At 35.5% G+C, this 24909-nt stretch overlaps 1 protein-coding gene across 2 annotated transcripts in view; it reads right to left on the bottom strand.

Moving 5' to 3' along the window:
- Window positions 1-24296, bottom strand: part of LOC148947088 (purine nucleoside phosphorylase-like) — a 66777-nt gene extending 42481 nt beyond the window's left edge. Inside the window, exons 1-4 of one of the 2 annotated variants that reach the window (XM_089096865.1) lie at window positions 24135-24296; window positions 18249-18332; window positions 11101-11195; window positions 9993-10171 (exon numbers count right to left, since the gene is read on the bottom strand). In XM_089096865.1, the coding sequence (XP_088952991.1) occupies window positions 9993-10171; window positions 11101-11195; window positions 18249-18332; window positions 24135-24280 (504 nt within the window). In that variant the 5' untranslated portion in view covers window positions 24281-24296. Of the gene's footprint in view, window positions 1-9992; window positions 10172-11100; window positions 11196-15339; window positions 15507-18248; window positions 18333-24134 lie in introns of those variants that run through there. The other variant, XM_089096866.1, reaches the window with a different exon arrangement.
- Window positions 24297-24909: the final 613 nt, after the last annotated feature.

The raw sequence follows: 24909 nt of genomic DNA, 5'->3' as shown, positions 1-24909 counted from the left end.
CTTTTACCTCCTCAGTTCTTTATCGGCCGTCTGTACAGCTAAGTTAGTTGATAAGTCTATACTAAGAGGCTAGGAGGAGGGAGGTGTCACTAGTCAAGCTAAGAGTTTAAGTGTTTACCACAGTCTAAGAAAATCCAATCGAAGGTCTTCCCTCTTGAAGTTAAAGTTTACCTAAGGTCCAAGGAATACTGGCTCTTGTTAAGAGAAATAATTAGAAAACACCTTGTTTTGAGTTGAACTGATAAATTTGTGGCTAATCAATCAAGGTTATTCCAAGTTCTTAGCTCACCTTAAGACGCATTTAATTTACTCTCGCATTCTAGTTGAAAAACGTGGACTGATTAAATAAAAATTGTAATAGTAGTACCCACATTTCTAATCTAATTAGCAGAAATTATCCTATTTGATAATTTGGACTAAGACCAGAGCCTTAATTATTTATTTAAGTGTATTCTATTAGAAATATTCAGTAGTCATAAGCTTTACGATAAGCCTTTCTTTTCTCGGTGGCGACGTTTGGGTAGGAGAGACAAACTTCTTGGAACTTCAGGCACACACAACACCGCACCAATCAATTTCGAAGAAAACCTTCGAGGAAAGTTTATTTTATAACACAGAATACAACATTTTCTCCTTTTGCTTTCTCCGTTTCCTCCGAATTTTTGAGTAGGAAAGAAGTAAATTGTCTCAGTCAATTACGCTACCAAATAAAGTGATTGCTCCCTTATGAGCTGTTAGTAAATAATTTCATAGATTCAAATCAATCAAACAGTTCGTGGTAACGAACTGTAAGTAAGGAGCGACCCGGCTCAATGGTAACCGAAGCTCTAAAAACCGGAATTTTGATACCAATAGATACATCCAAAGAATAAGATTTTTATGTTAATTTCAAAAATATAAATTTCATCAAGTTTAATTGTACCTATCAAAACCTACGCACCTAAGAATTATTGATTTATTAACGAAAAAAGAGGAAAAGACACCCTTAGAGTTTTAAAACGTTAATGAACATCACACCATCATATTCAGTGTAGCAGAAAACCCTACTGTAGAGGTTTCAAGCTCCTATCTACAAAAATGTGGAATTTTCCATTTTTTGCCAGAAGAAAGATCACGGATGCGTGTTTATTTGTTTTTTGTTTTTTTTCCCCAGGGGTGATCGTATCGACCCAGTGGTCCTAGAATATCGTGGGAGGGCTCATTGGAACAGAAATTAAAATTTCTAGTGCCCTTTTTAAGTGACCAAAAAAAAATGGACGGCAACTAGGCCCCCTCCCACGCTCATTTTTTTCCTAAAGTCACCCGATCAAAATTTTGAGATAGCCATTTTGTTCAGCATGGTCGAAAATATTATGACCATGTCTTTTAGGATGACTTAATCCCTCGAAGCCCCTAGGAGGAGGGTTGAAAGTTATGAACTTTACCCAATGTTAACATATAGTATTGGTTATTGGGACCCGGCTCAATGGTAACCGAAACTCTAGAAAACGGAGTTTTGATACAAATAGATACATCAAAAGAATCGGATTTTAATGCTGATTTCAAAAGTTCCCGGGAAGAGGGCTGAAAGTTATGAACTTTACCCAATGTTAACATATAGTATTGGTTATTGGGAAGTATACAGTACAGACGTTTTCAGGGGAGATTTTTCCTGGTAGTGAGGGGAGGGGTCGGACAGGGACGTACGCAGGAAGGGGAGCCTCTGGTCCCCCCCCCCGAAATCTCACGATTTTTTTCATTTTCCTATAAATTTCTGATTGTTCTCACAGAATAATGGGTTTGAAGGATTTGCCCCCCCCGAAACAAATTTGCCCCTCCGAAACAAATTCCTGCGTACGTGCCTGGGGTCGGGGGTTATGTAGGAGGATATTTCCATAAAGGAAGTTTCCATGGGGGATGGGACATTGCTATGAAGGGGACGCCGGACTTCGCAGCATTATTTAAAAAAAGATCAGAAATTATATATAAAAAACAAGTTTTTCAACTGCAACAGTAGCAACATCAAAACTTTAAACGAACAGAAAATATTACATATATGATTGGGTTCACCTCCTAGTCAATACCTCACTCTTTAAGCCAGAGATTTTTTAGTACTTTCATAAGAGATATTTATTCCAATTAACTGCCTTTGTGATTAAGCGGTCATGTTTAAAGAATTGGAACAAAATTCGAACTTTTGCTTAAAAAGCAGGGTATTGACCGGGGGGTGAACCCCCTAATATACGTATTAAAAATATATGAATATAGAAGTTCGTTACGTAAGTTAAATCGTAATTTACGTATATTTATTACTAATAAAAACGTTCGTAAATAAAATGAAACAAGTTTCGAGAAAGCCATTTAACCAAATAAAAGTAAATTAATATGAAAATTTTGTTTTAATTATTCATGTACGATGAGCCAAGATCAAAACCTGCATTTATGCAAAAACGCTCAAAAAATAAATAAAAAAAACAAGTTTTTTTAACTGAAAGTAAGGAGCGACATTAAAACTTAAAACGAACAGAAATTATTCCGTATATGAAAGGGGCTGTCCCCTCCTCAACGCCTCGCTCTTTACGCTAAAGTTTGACTTTCTCACAACTTTATTTTTTTAAACAATAAAAAACTTTAGCGGAAAGAGCGCGGCGTTCAGGACGGGACAGCCCCTTTCATATACGGAATAATTTCTGTTCGTTTTAAGTTTTAATGTCGCTCCTTACTTTCAGTTAAAAAAACTTGTTTTTTTATTTAATACGTTAAGGAAGAAAATTAAGTACTGCAAGTTACCCAAAGTCTGCTTAAGGCAACAACCAGACGTAGTTTCTGGCCCTAGAATGAGGGCAATCCTAGACAATTTAAGTATAATTGTACATTTAAGTACATTTAAGTATATTATACAAGTCTAATGCATTCTGTCGAACTAAATAAGTCTTGTGGCTATGAAATATGAAACCAGTTTTTACAGATCTACAGATCGAAATTCATGAGTGTGTTCTGAATAATTAACAAGTACCTCTACTACTACTACTACTACTACTACTACTACTACTACTACTAACAAATCACTGCAACGCCAAGCAACTAGAGGCCAACACAGCTACGCATGCTCCTCTTTTATCCCAATATATTAAAAGCCCCCTCTTTAAAAAAAAACACTTTTAATTTCTGTTAAATCCTTTCTTTAGACCCCCTTCCACCCAAATCTGGGACGACTGCTCTTCGTTTGGCCAAGATGGTCAGCAGCTCAAATGTAGGCAAGCCTCGAATGTGATTAACCAATAGAATTAAGAACAGTTAGGTTCTAATATACATTCATTCTAAACATGAATTTCATTATTACGACACCCTATTAGGTGTGGAAGAATCTTTCTAAAGAAATCTTTGACATGTCCTATTTTACGGGCCTTGAAGGACATAGATCCAGTAAAATGAATTGTCACTGATATTGTCTTATTCTTTGTTTTTATATAGATTCCTGATTTTGATTCAATGCTATAAATAATCATATTGTTATCTTTTATTCCTCCCTGTAGAATGGCAATACTGTTGGACTTCAAACCAAAGGGTAATTTAGTAGCCACAACGATATTGTCAATTTTAAAACGTTCAAAACAACAGTCATTACCTAGCCTTTGAAGTATCCTGGCAAATCGTCTACAAGTTTTGGACGCCTCTTCTGGATCGATTTTTCCAGAGACAAAAACTGACCCAGTAGGATGTATTCTAGCTGTTGCTAAAGGGTTTCTTATGAACATCAATAGCGTAGGCTGAATTCCACGATTAAGAAGCCACAGATTGTTGCCCCTCTTAGCAATTTCTTTCAAATCTAGACGGCAACCTACACGAAAGGTGCATACACAATTGTCCAAATTGAATACAGATGAGTCGAGGATCATTTTTTCAATTCTTGAGTCATTTTCGAGCGAACCTTTCAATTTTCTTTCCATAGAAAGCCTTCCTAATGTATTGTCAGTCAATGGATGGCCTGTCTGCCAAAAGATTTGTGCTTCATTGTAAACATGAGCTAGTATACCATTTTCTGTCATATTGTATTTCAAATCGTCCTTTCTGGCCTTAGTCACCATGATTGTAACTCGTTTTCCTTACCAACTACATCCAAACAATGTGTATATGTTGAGAATAAAGACTTTTTTTTTGTTTTGTCATTTTTTCCTCAAAGGATTTTAAGCAATGTCTAAATCTAAGCCAGTGTAAATTCAAGGACACCAGAAGCAATTATGCAGTTTATAATAACTTTTAAACTGTATTAGAAACAAAAATATATTAGAAAAGAAGCTATGCTTCGAATGATATCGTCATTAATTGAGAGCTGCTCTTGGACAGACTCAAATGCTTCAATGCTTTCAGCGAAAAAGTGAAATTTACACAACTGAAACCACGAATAAGTCGTATTTAACCACTGCCCGTAGGATACGAGGAAGCGTTTAATTTGAGCGGAAAACAAAATTGATGACACCCTTTTCAAATCATAAAAGAGATTGCACCAATGTGGAATGTACTTTACTGCCATCTTGTGTCGCAAAATAATAGCTTCGGCCAAAATCCCTTAGAGTATCCATGGATTTATCAAGGTGAAAACCATTAACCAGAAAATAACAATTTCCTATTTAAAAAAAGGAAAGTCGGATTTTAGCAGGGATAGTTTTCTTGCACCCCCCCCCCCACCGCACAGGCGATCGTTTTGAGCTAGACGTCGTGGAATATTGCAAGAGAGCCCGTTTAAATAAAAGGTAAATTTTTTTTTACCCTGTTAAATTTATAATTATTCGAACCAGATTTGACAAATCGGACCATTTGTTGTAGAACTTCGGGACAGGACTCGTCTGAATGAATAGACAAAAGTGCTGGTGCCCTTTTTAATAGCTAAGGAAATTGTGCCAGAATAAATTGTTGTTTGCTGTCATATTGTACCTTAAAACAGAAAGGTGCCGTGCAGTAGAAATCGGCACTGGCCATAGCCAGAAACTCCTAACTGGAGATTTACAGTTGCCTCCATGGTTTTAGCAGTAGTTGCTACCTAATAGCATCACAATGCCAACTGGAAATAAGATTTGATACTTAATTAACTCGTTATCAAGAGCAAACTCTAGCCCATAGTAACCAAAAAATAAACTAGGTTTGCAAAAAATTATCAAGTGAAAGAAAATCGCCATATACAGTTAAAATAAGAATGGTACTATTATTTCGAGTAATTTTAATGGTAAAAGTTCATCACGAAAGCAAATTTATGGGGATTTTGAGAGACTGGAAACCCCAAAAAATGCTATCGGATCAAGATGAAAACTGCAACATTGGACATGCCATTGTCGAAAACCCGAGTTACAGCTACCCACCATGAACAAGAATATAAATCACGTTTTTTGCATGGGATCTACTGATGTTTCCCTTTTTGTTTTATTCATTTTTTTTCGTAGCCGCTGGCGGAGCACTGGAACCATATACAGAGCTTTTTAATGAATCTTTTGAAAGAAAATTGCTTTGTATAATGTATTTTGTCAGTTTTAAGAACATACGATCAAAATAAAATCGATTTTAGACAAAAAGTGCATCTTTATATGCAAGTTGGCAAATGACATCATACGTCGTAGGCCACAACTATAAATGACGTCAGATTAAAACTTAAATCGGGATACATAAAAACATTGTGATGTAATTTGCAATGATGTTATGTAAAAGTATGAAAGGATGACAAGGCATGTGGCCTCAAAAGTAAAGAGTGCCTTGAATAAAAGTGATGACAACGTGGTTTCCCCCTCCTAATACCTTGAGGGGATTGCCCCCTCCTAAATACCTTGCTCTTTACGCTAAAGTTTGACTTTTTGTCCCAATTCTTTAAGAACGAATCCTGAAACAGAAGGGTCGTTTATTTAGAATAATAAGCTTTCTTCAATGTTCTAAAAAAAAACTTTAGCGTAGAGAGTGAAGTATTGAATAGGGGCAGCCCCCTCAAATACATAATAATTTTTGTTCGTTTTAAGTTTTGAAGCTTAAATCGAAACTCCTTACTTTCAGTTGAAAAAATATGTTTTTTTTATTTAATTTCTGGTCTTTTTATCAATAATACCAGAAAATCCGGCTTTCCCATCATGGACAATTCTCTTTCCCAACGAACAAAATCCTCCATGTAAAGATCCTCCAAAGTATCCCCTCCAAAAATTCCTGCCTCCCCCCTCCTAAATGACTGTATGCTTCCTAATAGCAATACAATATGTAAACAATGGGCGAAGTTTATAGCTTTGCAGTTCTTCCCCCGGTGACTGGGGAGGGTCAAGTCATTCTCAAACATATAATTATTAGATCTTTCAACTGTGCTGAACAAAATGGTTATCTCAAAATTTTGATCGGGTGACTTTGAGGAAAAAAGGGGCGTGGGAGGGGTATACCTGCCCTACACTATTTATGTTCACTTAAAAAGGTCACTATAACTTTTGATTTCGATCTATCGATTCCTCTTCCGATTCTTAAGACAACTGGTTCAAAACGATCACCCCTGGAGAAAAAAACAACAACAAATAAACACACTTCCGTGATCTTTCTTCTGGCTAAAAAAAAATGCAAAAATTTCAAATTTTAGAATATAGGAGCTTGAAACCTCTATAGTAGTGTTGTCTGATGTGCTGAATCTGATGGTGTGATTTTCATTTAGATCACTTGAAGTTTTAGGGGTGTTTCCTTCTTTTTACAGCCTTATGAATTTTATGTATTCTGAATTAGCATCAAAATTCAATTCTTTTGGTGTATTTATTATTATCAAGACTTCGTTTCTTAGAGTTTCGGTTACTATTGAGCCGCACCGCTCCTTACCCCAAATTAATTTAAAAACGTTTTCAACAAAACAAGTTTTTCAAAGAAAAGTAATGAGCTCCATTAAGCTAAATAGATATAAGCAGAAATAAAGTCAAATAATATTTCCACGTGTAAAACTACCACAAATCCACATCAATAAGTAAATGAAACTCAAAACGAACACATATTATAATGAATAGCTTAGTTGAACTCAAAATGAGCAAAAATTCATATGAATAGGGCTGACAACCCCCATGCCTTCTCAAGACCAGAAGATATTTTGCACTTTTCTGAAAAAAAAGAAGACCGGAAACTTTCAATTTGGTATAGCCTACATATACTAATATTGTACAAGTTCTTTTTATTTTTTTTATTCATTATTGTAAAAAATATGAAAACATTTATGCTGCATTTTGTTGCAAATATGTTTTGGTTATTAGAAGGCATGGGGGTTGTCAGCCCTACTCATGTTAATTTTTGCTCGTTTTGGGTTTAACTCGGTTATTTATTGTAATTTCTGTTCGTTTTGAGTTTCATTTATTTATTGATGGTGATTTGTGGTTGTTTTACGCTTGGGAGATTATTTGCCCTTATTTCTGCTCATTTCTGGTTAGATGGAGCTCTTTACTTTTCTTCGAAAAACTTGTGTCGCAGAAAAAGCTATTAAATTAATTTTTGTTTGTTTTTTATTGAGATAGTCTTTTTCATTGAAATTTTTTTATATCTTCTCTGTTTCTTTCTTTAAGAACTTATAGTTTGGCTTGCTACTTGTATGTTGGAGAGACTTTTTCAACAATTTTTAATCTGGACACAAATAGTATTGTTTAATTTAATTTTATACCTCCTCAAGTTGAACTAAGAAATCAAACTGAATATCATTAGAAACATATGCTCTTAGTCAGTATGGATACACATACAATCTTTGGATTTATTTAAACTGTAAGAACAGAAATAGTAATAGTAGTAGCCCCGAAGGTTTCAGATTAATACTCCCAGTCGTTCTAGAGACATTGCTGCGGCGTCTTATTGACAACCATACACATAATTCCTTTTGATTTAGCTTTAAAACAATATGTAGTTTTTAAGCATAATGGGTCAATTACATAATTGTAGGGAATTGACATGCCCAATATTACTAGAGACATAGTTGCTAGACCGCCCTATTATGCTCAACAAAATAGTTGTCTAAAAATTTTGATCGGATGTGTTTAGAAAATATTGCTTATATCCCCTATTGAAAACATTCATGCATATAGTTTTTTCGTTTGATTCAATCTTCCCCTAAACGTTTCCTAAAAGTTTCACTTTAATACCCTTAACGTCATGAGTTACAGTAACTGCAGGGGTAGTATTAATAGTAAACACATAGTGCCTTTTGGATAGTTCAAAATTCTACACAACTTACCCTTATCAAGTGAAGTGTGGTGTACCTCAGGGATCTGTCTTGGGACCACTTCTGTACCTTGTGTATGTTGATTCAATCCGTTTTTACTTACCGGAGTGTTTTATCACGACTTTCGCGGATGATACTGCTTTAACTATGTCTAGTCGAATGATTGATGATCTATTGTTGAAAGTAAATAGGGTTTTAAGGTCATTTTATGTATTTACGAGTTTCAGCCTTTTTTCAGTGAGTGTTAAAAAAACTAATTTTATGATTTCTAGGAGAGTTGGTAAGCCTCCGAGTGTTGATGGAGAGATAGTTTTTAATGGTAAGCCTTTGTCACAGGTGCATGAGGTGCGTTATTTGGGCTTCCAGCTAGATTGTAATTTGTCTTGGAAGCACCATAGTGATCTTGTTGCAGCTAAAGTTGCTAGAGGTCTGGGAATTTTGCGTCATTTGAAGCTTTTTTTACCATTATCGGTTCTTTTATGATTGTATCATAGTATTGTTGCGCCCTATATTTCTTATGGTTGTGTCATTTTGTCTACCAATTATTTTGCAAATTTCAAAAGAGTGCATATTATACAAAATAAAACAGTACGTCTTCTTGGGAATTATACAGAAAATGTGAATGATACCGCGTCATGTTTTAAAAAATTAAGAGTGCTTAACATTGGTCAGATTCGCGATTACCAAGCTGCTATTTTTGCCTATAGATATTGGAATGATGTATGTCCTCCAGTTTTTACAAATTGTTTTCGCGTAAATAGTTCACTTCACAGGTATGCGACTAGAGAGGCGGAAAATTTTACGGTTGAGTATCAAGACACCACACGTGCAGGTTTCAGAATTTGGTATTTGGCTCCGGCTATTTGGAATGATATCCCACTTGGCGTTCGGGAAGCTGACCACATTGGGTCGTTTAAAATAAAAATAAAAAAATGTTTACTGGGAGAGGGGAGATAATTTATAATTATTGTCATTATTATTATTAATATCTTAGTTTTTTTTTTCTTTTCTTCATAGTTTTTGGTTTTAATGGTTAATTGAGAGAGAGTGTTCAGGTCTTTTTTTTATTTATTTATTTTTTTTTTTTAAATGAGATTTGTAAAAGGTTGAGAATTAGAGGATTGCAGCCGTCCTTCATCAGGCTTTTTGAGCCTTCCCCGGGCGGTTGCTTGTATAGTTTATTTTGTAATTAGTAGTAAATAAAACAAGTCAAGTCAAGCAAGTCAACCAAAGGAAAACGTAATCAAACATAAAAGTAACACACATTCAGAAACATTTGCAAAATAATTAGCTAATGGATGAGTTGCATTTCATTTCAGTAAATTTTGTTGCTTATGAAAACAAATCCATGCTCTTGGTTATTTTCCGGATTGATTTGAATTGGATGGCATTAGGTTTGGGATCCCGGGACACGAGGTTGATTCTGACGGGGTTTAGTTACAATATTTAGGTCACTGCCTAAAAGTTTCATGCAGTTGCCTGCCAATAGATCTGTAAACCAAAATTTTGAAGACATTTATTGATATTTGGCAGAATCACAGGCTGGAATTTTAAGTTTTTGTTTGCTCAACAGGTTTATGTAAATGTAAGTGAAACTGCAAAATATTAAACTTCCCACAAGTGGGTACGAGTGATTATCGCCCGTAGTACTATTTGTATCAAAAATAATAAGAAGAGTTATCCATCATCACAGCAGTTAATGCAGACATGCTATTTATGATGATTCTATCATATCCTCTTTAGAACGTTGTAAAAGCTTAAGTGTATAGGCCTTACTGCGCTAGTACTAAAAAAAAGAAGCACTCTATACCTTCCACAACGGGTATCCCTCGTAAGCGTGGAATCTACCTTGCATGCAGACCACAGGGACATCTGCCAGCAAGCCAATAACCATTCGCCCTGCATGCCCTTGAACGGTTGAAACTGGAAAATTTGGTATCTCTTCGTACTGAAACTCGTCCTTGTCTTTCAGCAGCTCGGCAAGACCCCCTAAGGTGAAAAAAAAAATATAAGTAGCTTAGATAGTTGGTTCACAACACCAAATATAAAGGGAAAGGAGTGGAGATTTAGACTTCAGCCTTCTTATAAATTTTAGGAGTTCTAAGACACTCTTTATACTTTCTTTTAAGTCTGAATTTCCTTTGCGATGATTTTTAAATCCCTATGAATAAGCCTGAAGAAAGGTCTAAAATGGGGCTAAATAGGTCTAGATAGGTTTGAAATAGGTCTGAATTTCCCTACACAATGATTTTTTCCCCGCACGTGCCTATATCACGAAGATTGATTACTTGATACATGTTTCATTATGCACAAAACGCTATGTTGATCAAACTTGACCACATAGGCTTTTCAAATGAATATCCAGAAAGCCCGACTTACAGTAGTAATTTTACTACTAAAAGTCATAATTTTACAAGAAGCTGAATTCGAAATGAAGCGAAAGACCCAGCGCACATAGTAGACCGAGCTCGACAGGACCGCTTCATGAATCCTGCCTTCAGATATGATATTTCACTTTGACTTTAAAAGCTTGCCAAACATTAGAGTTAGAGAATTATGGTGGGAATCAAAAGGTTTCATATCATCTCACCTCGAATACATTGACCTACAGAAGCAAGACCAGATATACATAGATGGAACCACTACTTTACTAGGAAGAAACCATGTCCACAGGTTGGTTTTTAAAAGTGGGGATTGTGGATATTTGCTAAGCATGTAAAAGGTGGTAATTATTTACAGAGTATATGAAATTATGGGTAAGTCATCAGATTCAAAGACACTCTTCCAGGTACTTATTTGGTTGGAGGCACAGAGTCGTGCAAAATAACGACAGGCATCTCGTTAATACTTGGCATAGGTAGCCAATAGTAACAAGAAGTTGTTTGATAAGAAAAAGGAATTCAGGTGAAACTGCTTACCCAATCCTGAACCACAAATAATACCAATTTTAGGTCTATGTTTTGTCCTAGCCAGAAGAAAATCTGCACTTTGCTTTATTACGTCATAGGTGAACCTGTAATTGAAAAAATAAAATAAAGTATAATGCAATTTGGTATGTAAGGATTTCCAGGATTATCAATGGCCTTTTAAGATAAAAATTTGGTCTTCTGAGCCGAAGAAAAATACTTTCAGTTATTAAGAAAGCTGAATATGTTTCAAATAAAACTTTCTTACAATAATTCTTATTGCCTTCTAATGCTTGTTTTCTCCGTTATTTAAATTTCATTCTATAGATTTCCTTGAAAATTAAAATGGCTAGGGGTAGCCAATATTCAACTTCAATCATATTTAAATTTTAACCAATTCAATCAGATTAATTATTCACTTCACGTACCACAATGAGACAATGAAAGTAGAAATTAGCTCTATTGCTCGTTATTTTCTTAATTGAAACGAAAATGTCAGCTGTCAGCATTATAGACCAGTTTTCTTCAGTCACTGAAATTAGATATGAGCTGGCTATATTCGTTGATACTGGATCCATTGCTGATTTTTAAACTAAAACATTTCATGCTGTCTGATCAAACCATCATGTTCAGTGACAGAAAAATTATTCTGCTTGACTTCCATCAGCATTTCAACAATTATGAATTCTCAAGACGCCTAACATGCACCAGGCCAGTTTTCTTTACCTTTAAAATTTCTTATGAGTAGCAGCGGCAAAATTTCGTCACAATCCTGGGAGGGGGGGGGGGGATAAAGTTGGAGCAAAATATTCCATATCAAGTCAAAATGACAATGAAAACTGAAAAAAGAGCCATATAGTAACAAAAAAGGTAAAGACATACCAAAGAAAACTGACACGTTTCAGTGGATGCTTTAATTATGCAGGCGTATCCTAGTTTTCACAAGATTTTGGAATTTCAGCTTGGGGGACAAACTAAGGTCTGGGACAGGGGGGGGGTAAATTAATATCTGGGATAGGCAGTTGCTTCCTCTGCCTCATAGAAAATTACGCCCTTGATAAGTAGCCTTTATCGGTTTGTTCTAGATTGCCCTGGAAGAAGTCATCTTCCCTGAGCATGACAGTTGCAAGTTCTTCCCAGTTGCAAGGAACTTGACTAATATGCCCAGCGTAATCGGTTGTGGATTAAAGTCTTACTGGTTTTTCAGAGAAAATCTCTTTTGTTTTATATTCTATTAAATAGCTTCATTAGGCTGATCCTATAGGGAGAATAGCCTCTTTGTGTGGAGGACATTCAGATATTTTTTTCTCTTGGACCTCATGCAGCACCTCAAACTCATGATGTCTTGAAACAGAAAAAGAAATGACTGACATAGCTGTCAACTATTCACTCCAGAAAATGTATTCTGCACTGCACTTCGTAAATAAACCTGACCCCCCGAGAGTATTATCCCATCAAGTTCATCTGTATGTTCCAGAAGATTTCTTCGGTGCTGCAAATTGATCTGGAACCTCCTCCTTGAGGAAGTTATCTCATCTAATCCTTCTGTGGATTCCTCCAAGTGAATAACAAAGAAATAGAAAGATAGCTATGGAGCATCTGTTCCAGAAGATGTACATTTCAATGCATTTGGAGGTTATTGCTATTGGTCAAGGCATAAATAAAATATTGAGTCCAGACATGCTGGAATTATTTTACCTGTGAATAATGTCTTTTACTAACTATTGGACGCTCTCAGCCAATTAAAAGGCCTACACAGCCAATATGCAACAAATATGGAGACCTTGTACAAGAAACTTCGTAGAAAAGTTGATGCATTACAGGATGCAAATTAGGGATTAGTTGACTGAGTGAAAAAAAGAACATGCACTGTGTTATTACGATATTAATGCTAGATGATATCAAGTGACCCATTATAAAACCTGATACATCTTTAGGGGTTTGATAACAACCTCTTTTATAGTCAATTTGTCAGTTTATTTCTCAAAACTAAGTTTTCACTAAAATCGGGTCTTTAGTACCCAGGCCGGTGATGTTTTGGATCTAAAATTAGTGTAAATCTTTGCTAATATCGGGATCAAAATACATCTAAATCCGGGACAATAACTTGTTAATTCCAGCACCGCATAAAATTCAATAAACGTGCGGAAGATTCCGCACGGAATCTTCCTGAACGCAAGGAGCTACGGTGTTGCGTATGCTCCTAGGAAACTATATCATTTCTAGTATTTTCTACCTATTGCTCAGTTTTAATTTGGCTTTAAGGGGCAGGGCCTCTGGTAAACTTGTTTTTCTTTTTCATTATTATTTTATATTCGTTATAAAAACAATAAAAAATCATCAAAAAGAATAATTGTTTGAGTTATCTGACTTTAAGCTTTTGGTTCTTGGGGGAAAGAGGACGGAGGCAATACGTCAGCGAAAATTTGTCCCCGTTTGCTTCAATCTATATTAATAGTTTGTTTTCCTAGCACAACCTTTTTAAAAATAATTATGCCTTCTGTACCCTTTCTATGTGGATGAGCTGTCATGTCATCTAATATTTTTTATTAGTTTTTCCCAAGCACCCAAATTAGCAATTGGAATCCGCGATTTTGGATACATTCAAATTTTTGGGATACCAAAATTAGCAAGTTGCTGCTCCGACTTTAGGTAAGAAAAGACCTGACCCGGGTACCGAAGAACTGACTTTAGTTTTTTTTTGTCACAAAGATAGTCCATATACCCGATCTTCCGGCTTTTTGACAAAATAAATGCATCGGATTAGATGAATTGTCTGAGGTCCATTATGCGAAGATCATTCAGCTGACGTAAAACTAGTGCTAAGAAAATGTATGTTTGAAAATATTATCAACAGTAGTAAAACGTGCTCTTCCCACAGAAGTCCTTATCTTTACCGAATTAAAAGATGGTTTTCGCCCTTTTAGAATTAACTTCCCATGAAATTCTCAGTCATAAGCGAGGCCAATGTCACATTGTCTTCTAAACGCTGTATATGAGCTTGATATCAACCCAATGCAGAGAATAACACAAACATTAATTTAAGAAATTAGATTAAGGGCAAGTCAAATTAAATTTCTTACTTAAAGCGATGATATCTTGTAATCTGAAAAAAAATTGTCTCTGTTCTTAGCCTTAAAATAGTTTTAGCCCTTAATTTTCGAGCTAATAAGTTCCAATAGGAAGTCCTGCATGTCAGACACGGATTTTCAGCTTGATTCTTATATAGTCATCTAATTCAACTATTTCGCAAGCAATACTTTCAGAATTGATGCAAACCATTCCCATGGTATGCTCTATCTAGAAGTCCATTCACAATGAGATTTTACTGATATCCAGATTTGGATTGTGCCAATTTGAGCCATAGAAATTGAATTTGAGTCAGTACTTTCCATAGAAATTTTTGCCCAATCAGAATATCCTACGAAAAATCTGATTGGCTCAAATTAGTGCTGACTAAACCTCGGTGTTTGTAAAATCTCACTGCCAATGGGCCTTAACTAATCCATTTGTAGTGGGCCTCAAACCCGGGTTAGGAAACAATGATTCAATAGAGTCCCAAAACTATACTACTCTTACAGGCCACACGGATTTAGCCTAGCCCTGAATATAATTACATCCATTTCAAATTTAATCTAGTGGCTCTAACAATGTAGTGGACATACCCGTGCCAAGGGAAGCTAGAGCCGTGGTTCCAACTGGCCTGACGCAAGACCTTCCCCTTTGAGGAGTGGCTACCCCAATGGTGAGGGAAGCCAATAACCTGGCATGGCTTTACGCTTTGCTGCCCTTAGGTAGCTTTTGCTTCCATGAGTTTTGCCTTTAGGTGGCTGTTCACTTCGATAAATTGCTAGTTTTAATAGTAGTAGCCGAAAAATGGCAGGGCTTTATGGTGTTTTGCTCCTAGGCAGACTATTGCTGCAATGAGCTACTAGTTTTAATAGTAGTAGTCAAAAACTGACACGGCTTTACGCCTTTATTGCCCTTAGGCAGCTTCTTGCGGAGATGGGTTACTAGTTTTAATAGTAGTTGCCAAGGAACCGACACGGTTTTACGCTGTCTTGCCCTCAGGCAGCTTTTTACTAGGATGAGATGCTAGTTTTAATAGTAGTAGTAGTTTAATTAGGTTTTAATAGGAAAGTGAAGTTGGATATGGAGGCATTGCCTAAATCTTTGAGCCACAGAAGCAGTTCCAATAGTTGTTGCTGGTGAAAGTATGTATGTAATGAAAAACAACCAAAAGTATCTTACTTAGAAAATACTGATATGAAAAATTTCTTGAACCATCTATGCAGGCACTTAGAAAAAAGATTATCCCAAAAAAGTAACGAGAGCGCAGAATATATAAAGCTTTGGAATGACACAACTATTGAAACTATATGTAGCTTCGCGTCGAGTGCCATAATTTAAATGACTGAAGAGAAGTCACTACGAAGTCTAATATTAACTTTGTAAACCTGTATATCAGCATATTTCTATCGCCACCACATGAGCTCTTCCAAAGTTTACTGAGGTCGTTGAAAAGGTTATTAACATTGGAAATGTTATTCCAGAAGAAAAACAACTCTGCTCATGTAGCTTTTTTTACTTATTCATCTAAATACAGTGAGTGCTTTAATGTGTCACATTGCCACCATGAAATCCGTTCCAAGATTTTTCAAATTGATTTGGCAAAGGAAATGTTATTCTCAAAAAACAAGCGTACTTATTTTTATTCTGTGGGTTTGCTGTTCTCATCTTAGTAGGTGATGCGGCAGGTTGGCATGATATCACTTTTAATCTTTGTATTTTTCTGGGGAATTTTAGCAAAGAAAACATTTGTGAGACAAGGTTGTATTCTGAGCCAGAGAATATATACAAATATATATATATATATATATATATATATATATATATATATATATATATATATATATATATATATATATATATATATATATATATATATATATATATATATATATATATATATATATATATATATATATATATATATATATATATATATATATATATATATATATATATATATATATATATATATATATATATATATATATATATATATATATATATATATATATATATATATATATATATATATATATATATATATATATATATATATATATATATATATATATATATATATAAACTGGCTATATACAGAAGCATTTCTCCCCTTATCAGCTGTAGGGTTTATGTGGACTAACGCTGTAATATGGATTTAGCAGACAATAATGGTTAAAAAAAATCGTAACAATATGAAAGTTGAACTTTAGAGGAAAGATTGGGGGGCTATGGATCACTATTCCATTTAACTTTGGGATATTTCTATATCATAATATAAGATAATGGCACATAAATGAGCCCTTTAATTTTTGATTTAAGGGCTCGAGGGCTTGATTAAAGGGCTCTTGATTGAAGAATTTTCTTTCTTTTTTTACGAAATTTAAACGTCAGCCAAAAGAGGTATTGAGTGGGTTAGAAGCGCCTGGATATTTAGAAAAACACTGAATATACCACTATTATAACACAACTAGGAAATTGTGTTCATTTGGTTTTTGAAAGTATTTGGATATTTACTAATACTGCTTTTACTTTTACTGCTGCTGCTACTTTTGCTGCTTAATTTTAATTCCAACAGCATTTTAAACTTTGTAAAAGGTAATAGAAAGGTAAAGAATACGGTATTGGACTTTACAGGCCCTAAAGGCAGTATTGATTTCAGTTTTATGGTTCTTCAGCCAGGGAGTGCAATGGGGGCTAGGAGGGCAGCCATCCTGTGCTTTCGCATTCGCTCTCTGTTTACCTTCCCCAGATTTCTTCAGGTACCCATTTATAGTGTCGACTCTGACTGATCTTACAGAGTCACACCACTTACCCCCGTTCCAAAAGAAATAACCAATACCACCAGGACTCGAATCCCTGTCCTTACGGACAAAGGATTTCGGGTCTAGCATGCTAACCACTCGGCTAGGATAGCTCACCTAAATATTTTTTAGCTGTGAAAATATACCCACAAGGTGAAAAAGTCAGAGAGAAAAAGAGATATTATGTTCACTCCTTTTCATCTCTCTCTGTTCTTAGTATAAAAAGCATTCTAACCGACAACTGCATGCGCCGAAGAAAACACAGTTGATTTTAAAAATAAGTTGGTTTCGTAATAAGTTCGGTACTGTCAGAATTGCTTGCTTTAACAGTTCCAACCTTTTCTGCCCCAGGAATGAATCATACGCGGTTTTCAAAAAACAGTGTCATATTCATCAATCTGGCCGAAGATCCACGTTTTCTGCAAAAGTCACAGAGAGCTGAACCATACCAATTTCTATTAAGAAACTGAATCTGGAAGCAATGAAAAAAAAAACAAAAAAAAAACAAACAATACAAAAATGTTGCACCCGCAACACAATTATCGTGCACATGAAGGGGGCTTGTAAAAAAGTGTGCTTTAATTCCTTTGGTTTATATTGATGACGTATGTTGGTAACTCAATTACATTACTCGTTAAGCTTATGTCCAAAAGAGAAGCCTTATAACTTCACCTTTACCCGTTGTTTTACTTCTCTTTATATCAAATTTTGAGCAAGCAAAAAGAAACCTAAGATCACTGGTGGTTCTGTACAAGATTTTGGGCTAGTAAAAAAACAAATTTTCTGGTCACAACTCATTCTTACAACTAAACTGTTTTTGAGTACTTTCATAGCGATGTACTTTCAATAGACCAGGAACAAGAATTCATTTCGTTTTTAAAAGTGTTTACGTATTTCCTGTTGCTGCAGCAACTGGCAATTCATGTCAGTACCAAACCGATTGAGGACCAGCTACAGAGACTCCTCTTTCACCCCATTCTACTCTTTAATCCTTTGATCCCCTCCTTGAAGCTTTTACTTCCTTTAAACCTTATCTTTTGACTTCTTCACGCTCTAATTCACAAATATTCCCAGGTGACCCGCAAAATTGCACAATTTTCGGTGTCCTATCAAGCAGGATGCTCTGCTCGATTCCATAGTCCCATCATTAAAAAAATTAACTTAGCCTATAGGCTACGTATATGTGAAGTGAGTGATAATTTTTTCTTTTTAATTGTTTTATGCAACATCAAAACATAGCTTCAAAAAGGGCTTTACTCCAGTTCTTAAAATTAATCACACACTTACGGTGTGGGATCACCAGGAAACACGAACTCAAGAACTTCTCGTCCTCCACCACTGGCATTTGCGGTAACTGGTGTAGCTGGATGTCTGAAATAAATAACAAAAAGAATTACTGACGGAAAAAACATAGTTATATTGATCAGAAAGTCCAACTATTTATGAAAAAAGCCTATAATCATCACAAAAACCAGTTGCATTTAAGTCGGTCCTCATATCTAAAGGAAAAAAAAGGAAAAATATATCTCGCTTTATACGTATAAAATTGTGTGCGTGCGTATACATGTGCTATACACTCTCAAGCTAATAAAATCAAATTATGGACTTTGAACATGTACCATAAAAAAATTAGGCTGCTTAGTTTTTTGTGAACAAACTAGAAAGAAAAGTTCGTAAAAACTCGTGTCCAAAATAATGTGGTCCATATGAGTTTGTTTGTTCACTAATACGGTTTTTCTTTTCTAGGTAAAGAGCCCACTGAACTGGCTCTTTCGTCTAGTAGATAAATATTAAAGAAAACATAGTAAAAACATATAGTATAAGTAAATAAACATATTGACCAAATCCGAAGTTCTGTCGAAGTTAGACAAGTAATGTGGAAGGACTAATAACCAGACTGGGTCATCAAATATATACACATTATTTAATACCCATATCCTCAAGTTTTGTAGGGTGGAGAAGAGGGCTTGATGACTTACATTGCTCGACTCTACTCATAATTAATTAAAAAAACTTTTTCCGCAAAATGAGTTTTTGAAAGAAAAGTAAAGAACTCCATTAAACCAAAAATGAGCAAAAATAAAATCAAATAATCTACCAAGCATGAAACTACCACAAATCAGCATCGATAAATAAATGAAACTTAAAATGAACAGAAATTTCAACACATAACCGAGTCAAACTCAAAACGAGCAGGAATTAACATGAGTTGGGCTCAAAACCCCAATGACTTCTCAAGGAAAGAACATAATTTGCCTTTTACTGAAAAAATACAAATGTTTTTACTTATATAACTTTTATAAATCAAATAATATTAACATTTTGATTACTAAATATCAGTATATGAACTAAAATGACAATGCAGATTCAGTCGTATTTTTTTCAGTAAAGTGCAAGTTATGTTCTGGCCTTGGGAAGGCATAGGGGTTTTGAGCCCTACTCATGTTAATTTCCGCTCGTTTTGAGTTTGACTTTGTTATGTATTGTAATTTCTGTTTGTTTTGGGTTTCATTTATTTATCGATGCTGATTTGTGGTAGTTTCACGCTTGGTAGATTATTTGATTTTGTTTTTACTCATTTTTGGTTTAATGCAGTACTTTACTTTTCTTTCAAAAAACTTATTTTGTGGAAAAAGTTTTTTTTAATTAATTTCTATTCGTTTTATATTGACACAGTCTTTTCAGGGAAAAAGAAAATAATTCTTTAAATCTTTTCGGTTTCTTAAGACTTTATAGTTTGGGCTGCTATTTGTATGCTGGAGAAAATTTTTCAGCCTTTTTTTAACAACATACACCCTTTAAAAATCCGGACACAAATAGTAATGTTTAATTTAGTTTCATACCTCCTTTAGTTGACCTGGAATAGAAAACTTGATACCATTCACAAAAAAATATGTTTACTTTCTTTGATAGCTTGGATACACTTACGCTATTTTGATTTGGTTAAATTTTAAGAGCAGAAGTAGCCCCGAAAGTTTGAACATAATACCCTAATTCGTTCTTGGGATACTGTTGAGATGGCTTATTGGGAATTAGCATTAACAAAGTGCATTTTGATTTAATCTCAAGGTAACATTTAGTTTTTAAAAATAATGGGCAAATGGGAAAATGGGCGTGAGAGGGGGACTAGTTGCCCTCCAATCACTTTCGACTATTAAAAAGGGCATTAGCCCTTTCTATGTTCAATCGAATGAGCCCTTTTCGAAGTTCATAAGAGAACTCCTTTGATACGAAGTGCCCTGGTCTAAACAAAAAAGAGGAAAAAATAATAATACATTGTACCCACATCGATCTTTACTATAAAAATATCAAGCCTTCCAATCACTTTCGACTATTAAAAAGGTTACTAGCCCTTTCAATTTCCAATCTAATGAGCCCTTTTTGAGTTTCTACGACAACGCTTTCTATAAACACCTTATATGCCCCCAGGGCATAAAATACAACCCTTTCACTGAGGGATGTGAGGGGGTTGTTATCCTCAAAAACCTAATTTCCAGAAATTTGAACTACGTTGAACAAAATGGCTATCTCAAAATTTTGATTGGATGTGTTTGGGGAAAGGGTGGGCGTGAGAGGCACGTTAGGTGCTTTCCAATCACTTTCAACTATTAAAAAAGGCACTAGCCGTTTCAATTTCCAAACGAATGGGCCCTTTTTGAAGTTTCTACGACAACGCTTTCAATAAAAACCTTATATACCCCCAGGGCATAACTTAAAACCCCTGCCCTGAGGGCTGGGGGGAGGGTTGTCATCCTCAAAGACCCAATTTCCGGAACTTCCAACTACGTTGAAGAAAATTGCTATCTGAAAATTTTGATTGGATATTTGGGGAAATCTTGGGCGTGAGAGGGGGTGAGTTGCCCTCCAATCACTTCCGACTAATAAAAATGGCACTAGCCCTTTCAATTCCCAATCGAATGAGTCCTTTTTAAAGTTTCTACGATAACGCGTTCTATAAAACCGTATATGCCCCAGGGCATAACTTACACCCCTTGACCTTAGGGCTGTGAGGGAGTTGTCATCCTCAAAGACATAATTTCCAGACATTTCAACTACGTTGAACAGTATTGACCTCTAAAAATTTTGATCGGATGTATTTGGGGAAATGGTGGGCGTGAAAGGGGGGGTACTTGCAATCCAATCACTTTCGACTGTTAAAATGGGCACTAGCCGTTTCAATTTCCAATCAAATGATGCATAACTTACATCCCCTACCCTGAGGGCTGTGGGGGGGGGAGATGAGATGAGATAGGTTTTATTTTCAACTAATAATTACATCGTACTTAACTGGCACTTACCACATTTTTTAAATAACATTATCAACCAACGTAGAAATGGTAAGATCCATCCTCTTAGATATAATTTCTGGACCTTTCAACTACTTTTAACAAAATAGCTATCTCAAAATTTTGATTGGATGTGTTTGGATAAATGGTGGGCGTGGAAGGGGTGTTAGTTGCCTTACAATCAGTTTTGAATATTAAAAAAGTGCACTAGCCATTTGAATTTCCAATCAAATGAGCCCTTTTTGAAGTTCCTATGACAACACTTTCTATAAAAAACCTTATATGCCCCCAGGGCATAACTTACAACCCTTGCCCTGAGGACTGTGGAGGGGAGGGGGGGGGGTTATCCTCGTGTACCTAATTTCCAGAACGTCCAACTACGTTGAACAAAATAGCTATCTCAAAATTTTGATTGGATGTGTTTGGGGAAAAGATGGGCGTGAGAGGGGGGAGGGGTTAGTTGCCCTCCAATCACTTTCGAATGATAAAAAGGGGCACTAGCCCTATGAATTTCCAATCGAATGAGCCTTTTTTGAAATTTCCACGACAAAGCTTTCTATAAAAACCATATATGCCCCCAGGGCATAACTTACAACCCTTGCTCTGAGGGTGTGGGGGGAGGGGGAGTGTCCTCCTCAAAATCATAATTTCTATCTGGAAATCAACTACGCTGAACAAAATGGCTATCTAAAAATTTTGATTGGATGTGTTTGGGGAGATGATGGGCGTGGAAGGGGTGTTACTTGCATTCCAATCACTTTCGACTATTAAAAAGGGCGCAAGCCACTCCAATTTCCAATCGAATCAGCCGTTTTCGAAGTTTCCGTGACTGGGAAGCTTACAGAGGTTTTCAGGGGGGATATTTTTTTGTGGGGGAGGGGGTTACGTGGGAGAGTATTTCCATGCAGGAATTTTTCATGGAGGAAGGAAGCTTTCCTTGAAGGGGTGCCGGATTTCCCAGCATTGTTTGAAAAACGATCAAAAATAAAATAAAAAAAAAACAAGTTTTTTTCAGCTGAAAGTAAGTAGCAGCATTGAAACCTAAAACGAACAGTAATAATTTTGTATATGAGGTGGTTCTCCCCTTCGAAAACACCTCACTCTTTAAGCTAAAGTTATGTTTTAGTACTTTCAAAAGAGCTCTTTATTCTAATTAAACGGCCTTTGTGATTCAAGGGTTTTATCAAACAGTTCGTGGTAACGAACTGTAAGTAAGGAGCGACCTGGCTCAATAGTGACCAAAATTCTAAAAAACGGAATTTTGATATCAATAGATATATCAAAAGAATCGGATCTTTATACTGATTTCAAATATAAATTTCATTAAGTTTAGTCTTACCCACCAAAATTTTCCTGATTTTCAAAAAAGGAGGAAACAACCCCTAAAAGTCAAGTGATCTCAATGAAAATAACACATCAGATTCATTTGATCAGATAAACCTACTTTGTAGGTTTCAAGCTCCTATCTGCAAAAATGTGGAATTTTGTTTTTTTTTGCCAGAAGAAAGGTCACTGATGCGTGTTTATTTTTTTATTTGTATTTTTTGTTTGTTTTCCCCTGGGGTGATCATATCGACCCAGTGACCCTTGAATATTGGGAGAGGGACCATTTGAACCGAAATTGAAAGTTCTAGTGCCCTTTTTAAGTTACCAAAAAATTCACAGGGCAACTAGGCCCCCTTCACCGCCTCTTTTTTCCTAAAACTGTTCGATCAAAATTTTGAGATAGCCATTTCGTTCATCATAGTTGAAAGGCCCAATAACTATGCCTTTGGGTATAACATGACCCCCTCACAGCCCTAGGGGAAAGGTCTCTAAGTTATAAAATTTGCCCATTGTTTGCGCATAGTATTTGTTTTTGGGATGTAGGCATAAAAATTCGGGTGGGGGGGGGGCAAATTTTCTGCTGGGAGTTTTTCTATGGAGGAATTTTCCATGGGGATGGAATTTTTTAGGGAGTGAACCTGTCAGGGGAAACTATACATTGGAGGAATTTGCCAGAATTCTTATTCGAAATTCTTTTTATATGTCTTGCTTTCTCTTTTCCGTCTCAATTTTACACGCGGAGTGGTTGAGAGTAATTGTCCGGGGTAAATTTTCACCGGGATTGAATTTTCTAGAGGCCTTTTCCATGGGGAGGGGGTTCATCCATGGAGGAGGGGCCAAATTTCCTGTCATTATTTAAAAAACGATCAGAAATAAAAAAAAAGTTTTTTCAACTGAAAGTGAGGAGCAACATTACAACTTAAAACGAACATAAATCATTACGTATATAAAGGGGTTTCCCCCTACTCAATAGCTTATTCTTTATGCTAAAGCATGAATTTGTCAAAATTCTTTAATAATGACTCCTGAAACACAGGGGCCGTTTAATTAGAACAATAAGACGCTTTTTTAAAAGTACTAAAAAACTTTAGCGCAAAGAGCGAGGTGACGAGGAGGGGGAATCCCCTTTATATACGTAATAATTTCTGTTCGTTTTAAGTTTTAATGCTGCTCCTTACTTTCCGTTGTAAAAACTTGTTTTTTTATTCAATTCTTACAGAATTGGAACAAAATTCGAAATTTAGCGTAACGAGTGAGGTAGTGACGAAGGGGAGAACCCCCTCATATACGTAATAATTCTGTTCGTTTTAAGTATTAATGTGGTTCCTTACTTTCAGTGGAAAAAACTTATTTTTTATTTAATCCTACTAAAGCACGGCTGTTGCACGCATCACCCCTGTTTTTCGTTTCGTGCTTATGAAACGCGAATTATCTAAAAAAAAGGGAACTGTACAATTCTTACATTTACAAATTAATTTTGGAATCTTTTGCCTGTTTTATTTTCCAAAGTATATTTTCGCACTTAACGAAAAATGTGTAAATAAAAAAAACAACAACATACTCTACAATTGACGCCTTCCTTATATTTTTTTTTCTTGATTTCACTCCATTGTTCGGTTTGTTTTGTTTACTATCAAATTCAGCTGTTTCTCCTTTTTCTATTTGGAGCTCAGGTGATGTCAATTTTTCGATAGTTTCCATATTCATCGTTATAAACTAATTATATCGCTAACTAAAACGAAACTGACTATTCTTTCTCTTTCTTAGCTGCTATTATATGACACTTTCTTTTAAGATAGCGAGATACTAAAATTTACATGAAATGACTATTTTATAGCAATAAATGTTTACTGCTCAAGAGATTATGAACAATAATCTAGGTTTTATTTCTAAGAAAACAACATGTAAACAACTCAGAAAATAACGAACTAAAGATTTTATGCGGCATTTCCCTCATCAAATAAAAAGTTGCTGTTGATAGCTCTTTGTAGTGAATACTTTTCCAAAAACCAAAAAAAAAAAAATTGTTGGGGAAACATTGTTGGCAGCTATAAGGAATGTGTAGAAATTTAGAAACGGAAATTAGAAATAAATACATCATAAACTGAACTCCCAGGTTGTAACTCCCGTGCCAACTCCAAAATGCTTATCTTGAAAAGGTTGTATTGCTTACATTTTTCAATTACCAAATACGCAACAATACTTATCAGCAATCAACATGGAATATACAATCAATCAAGACATGCATTTGCGTGAGCATGTGACAATTGTCACATGAGCATGTGCGTGAGCATGTATGTGACAATTGTATGGATGGGATGAGGGTAAGACTAGTA

The sequence above is a fragment of the Artemia sp. Qi Xiang Cuo genome, chromosome 11, assembly GCF_049724085.1.
Source record: "Artemia sp. Qi Xiang Cuo chromosome 11, ASM4972408v1, whole genome shotgun sequence".
Classification (NCBI taxonomy): domain Eukaryota; kingdom Metazoa; phylum Arthropoda; class Branchiopoda; order Anostraca; family Artemiidae; genus Artemia; species Artemia sp. Qi Xiang Cuo.
The sequence above is the reverse complement of the archived record's forward strand: the minus strand, read 5'-3'. Positions and strand labels throughout refer to the sequence as shown.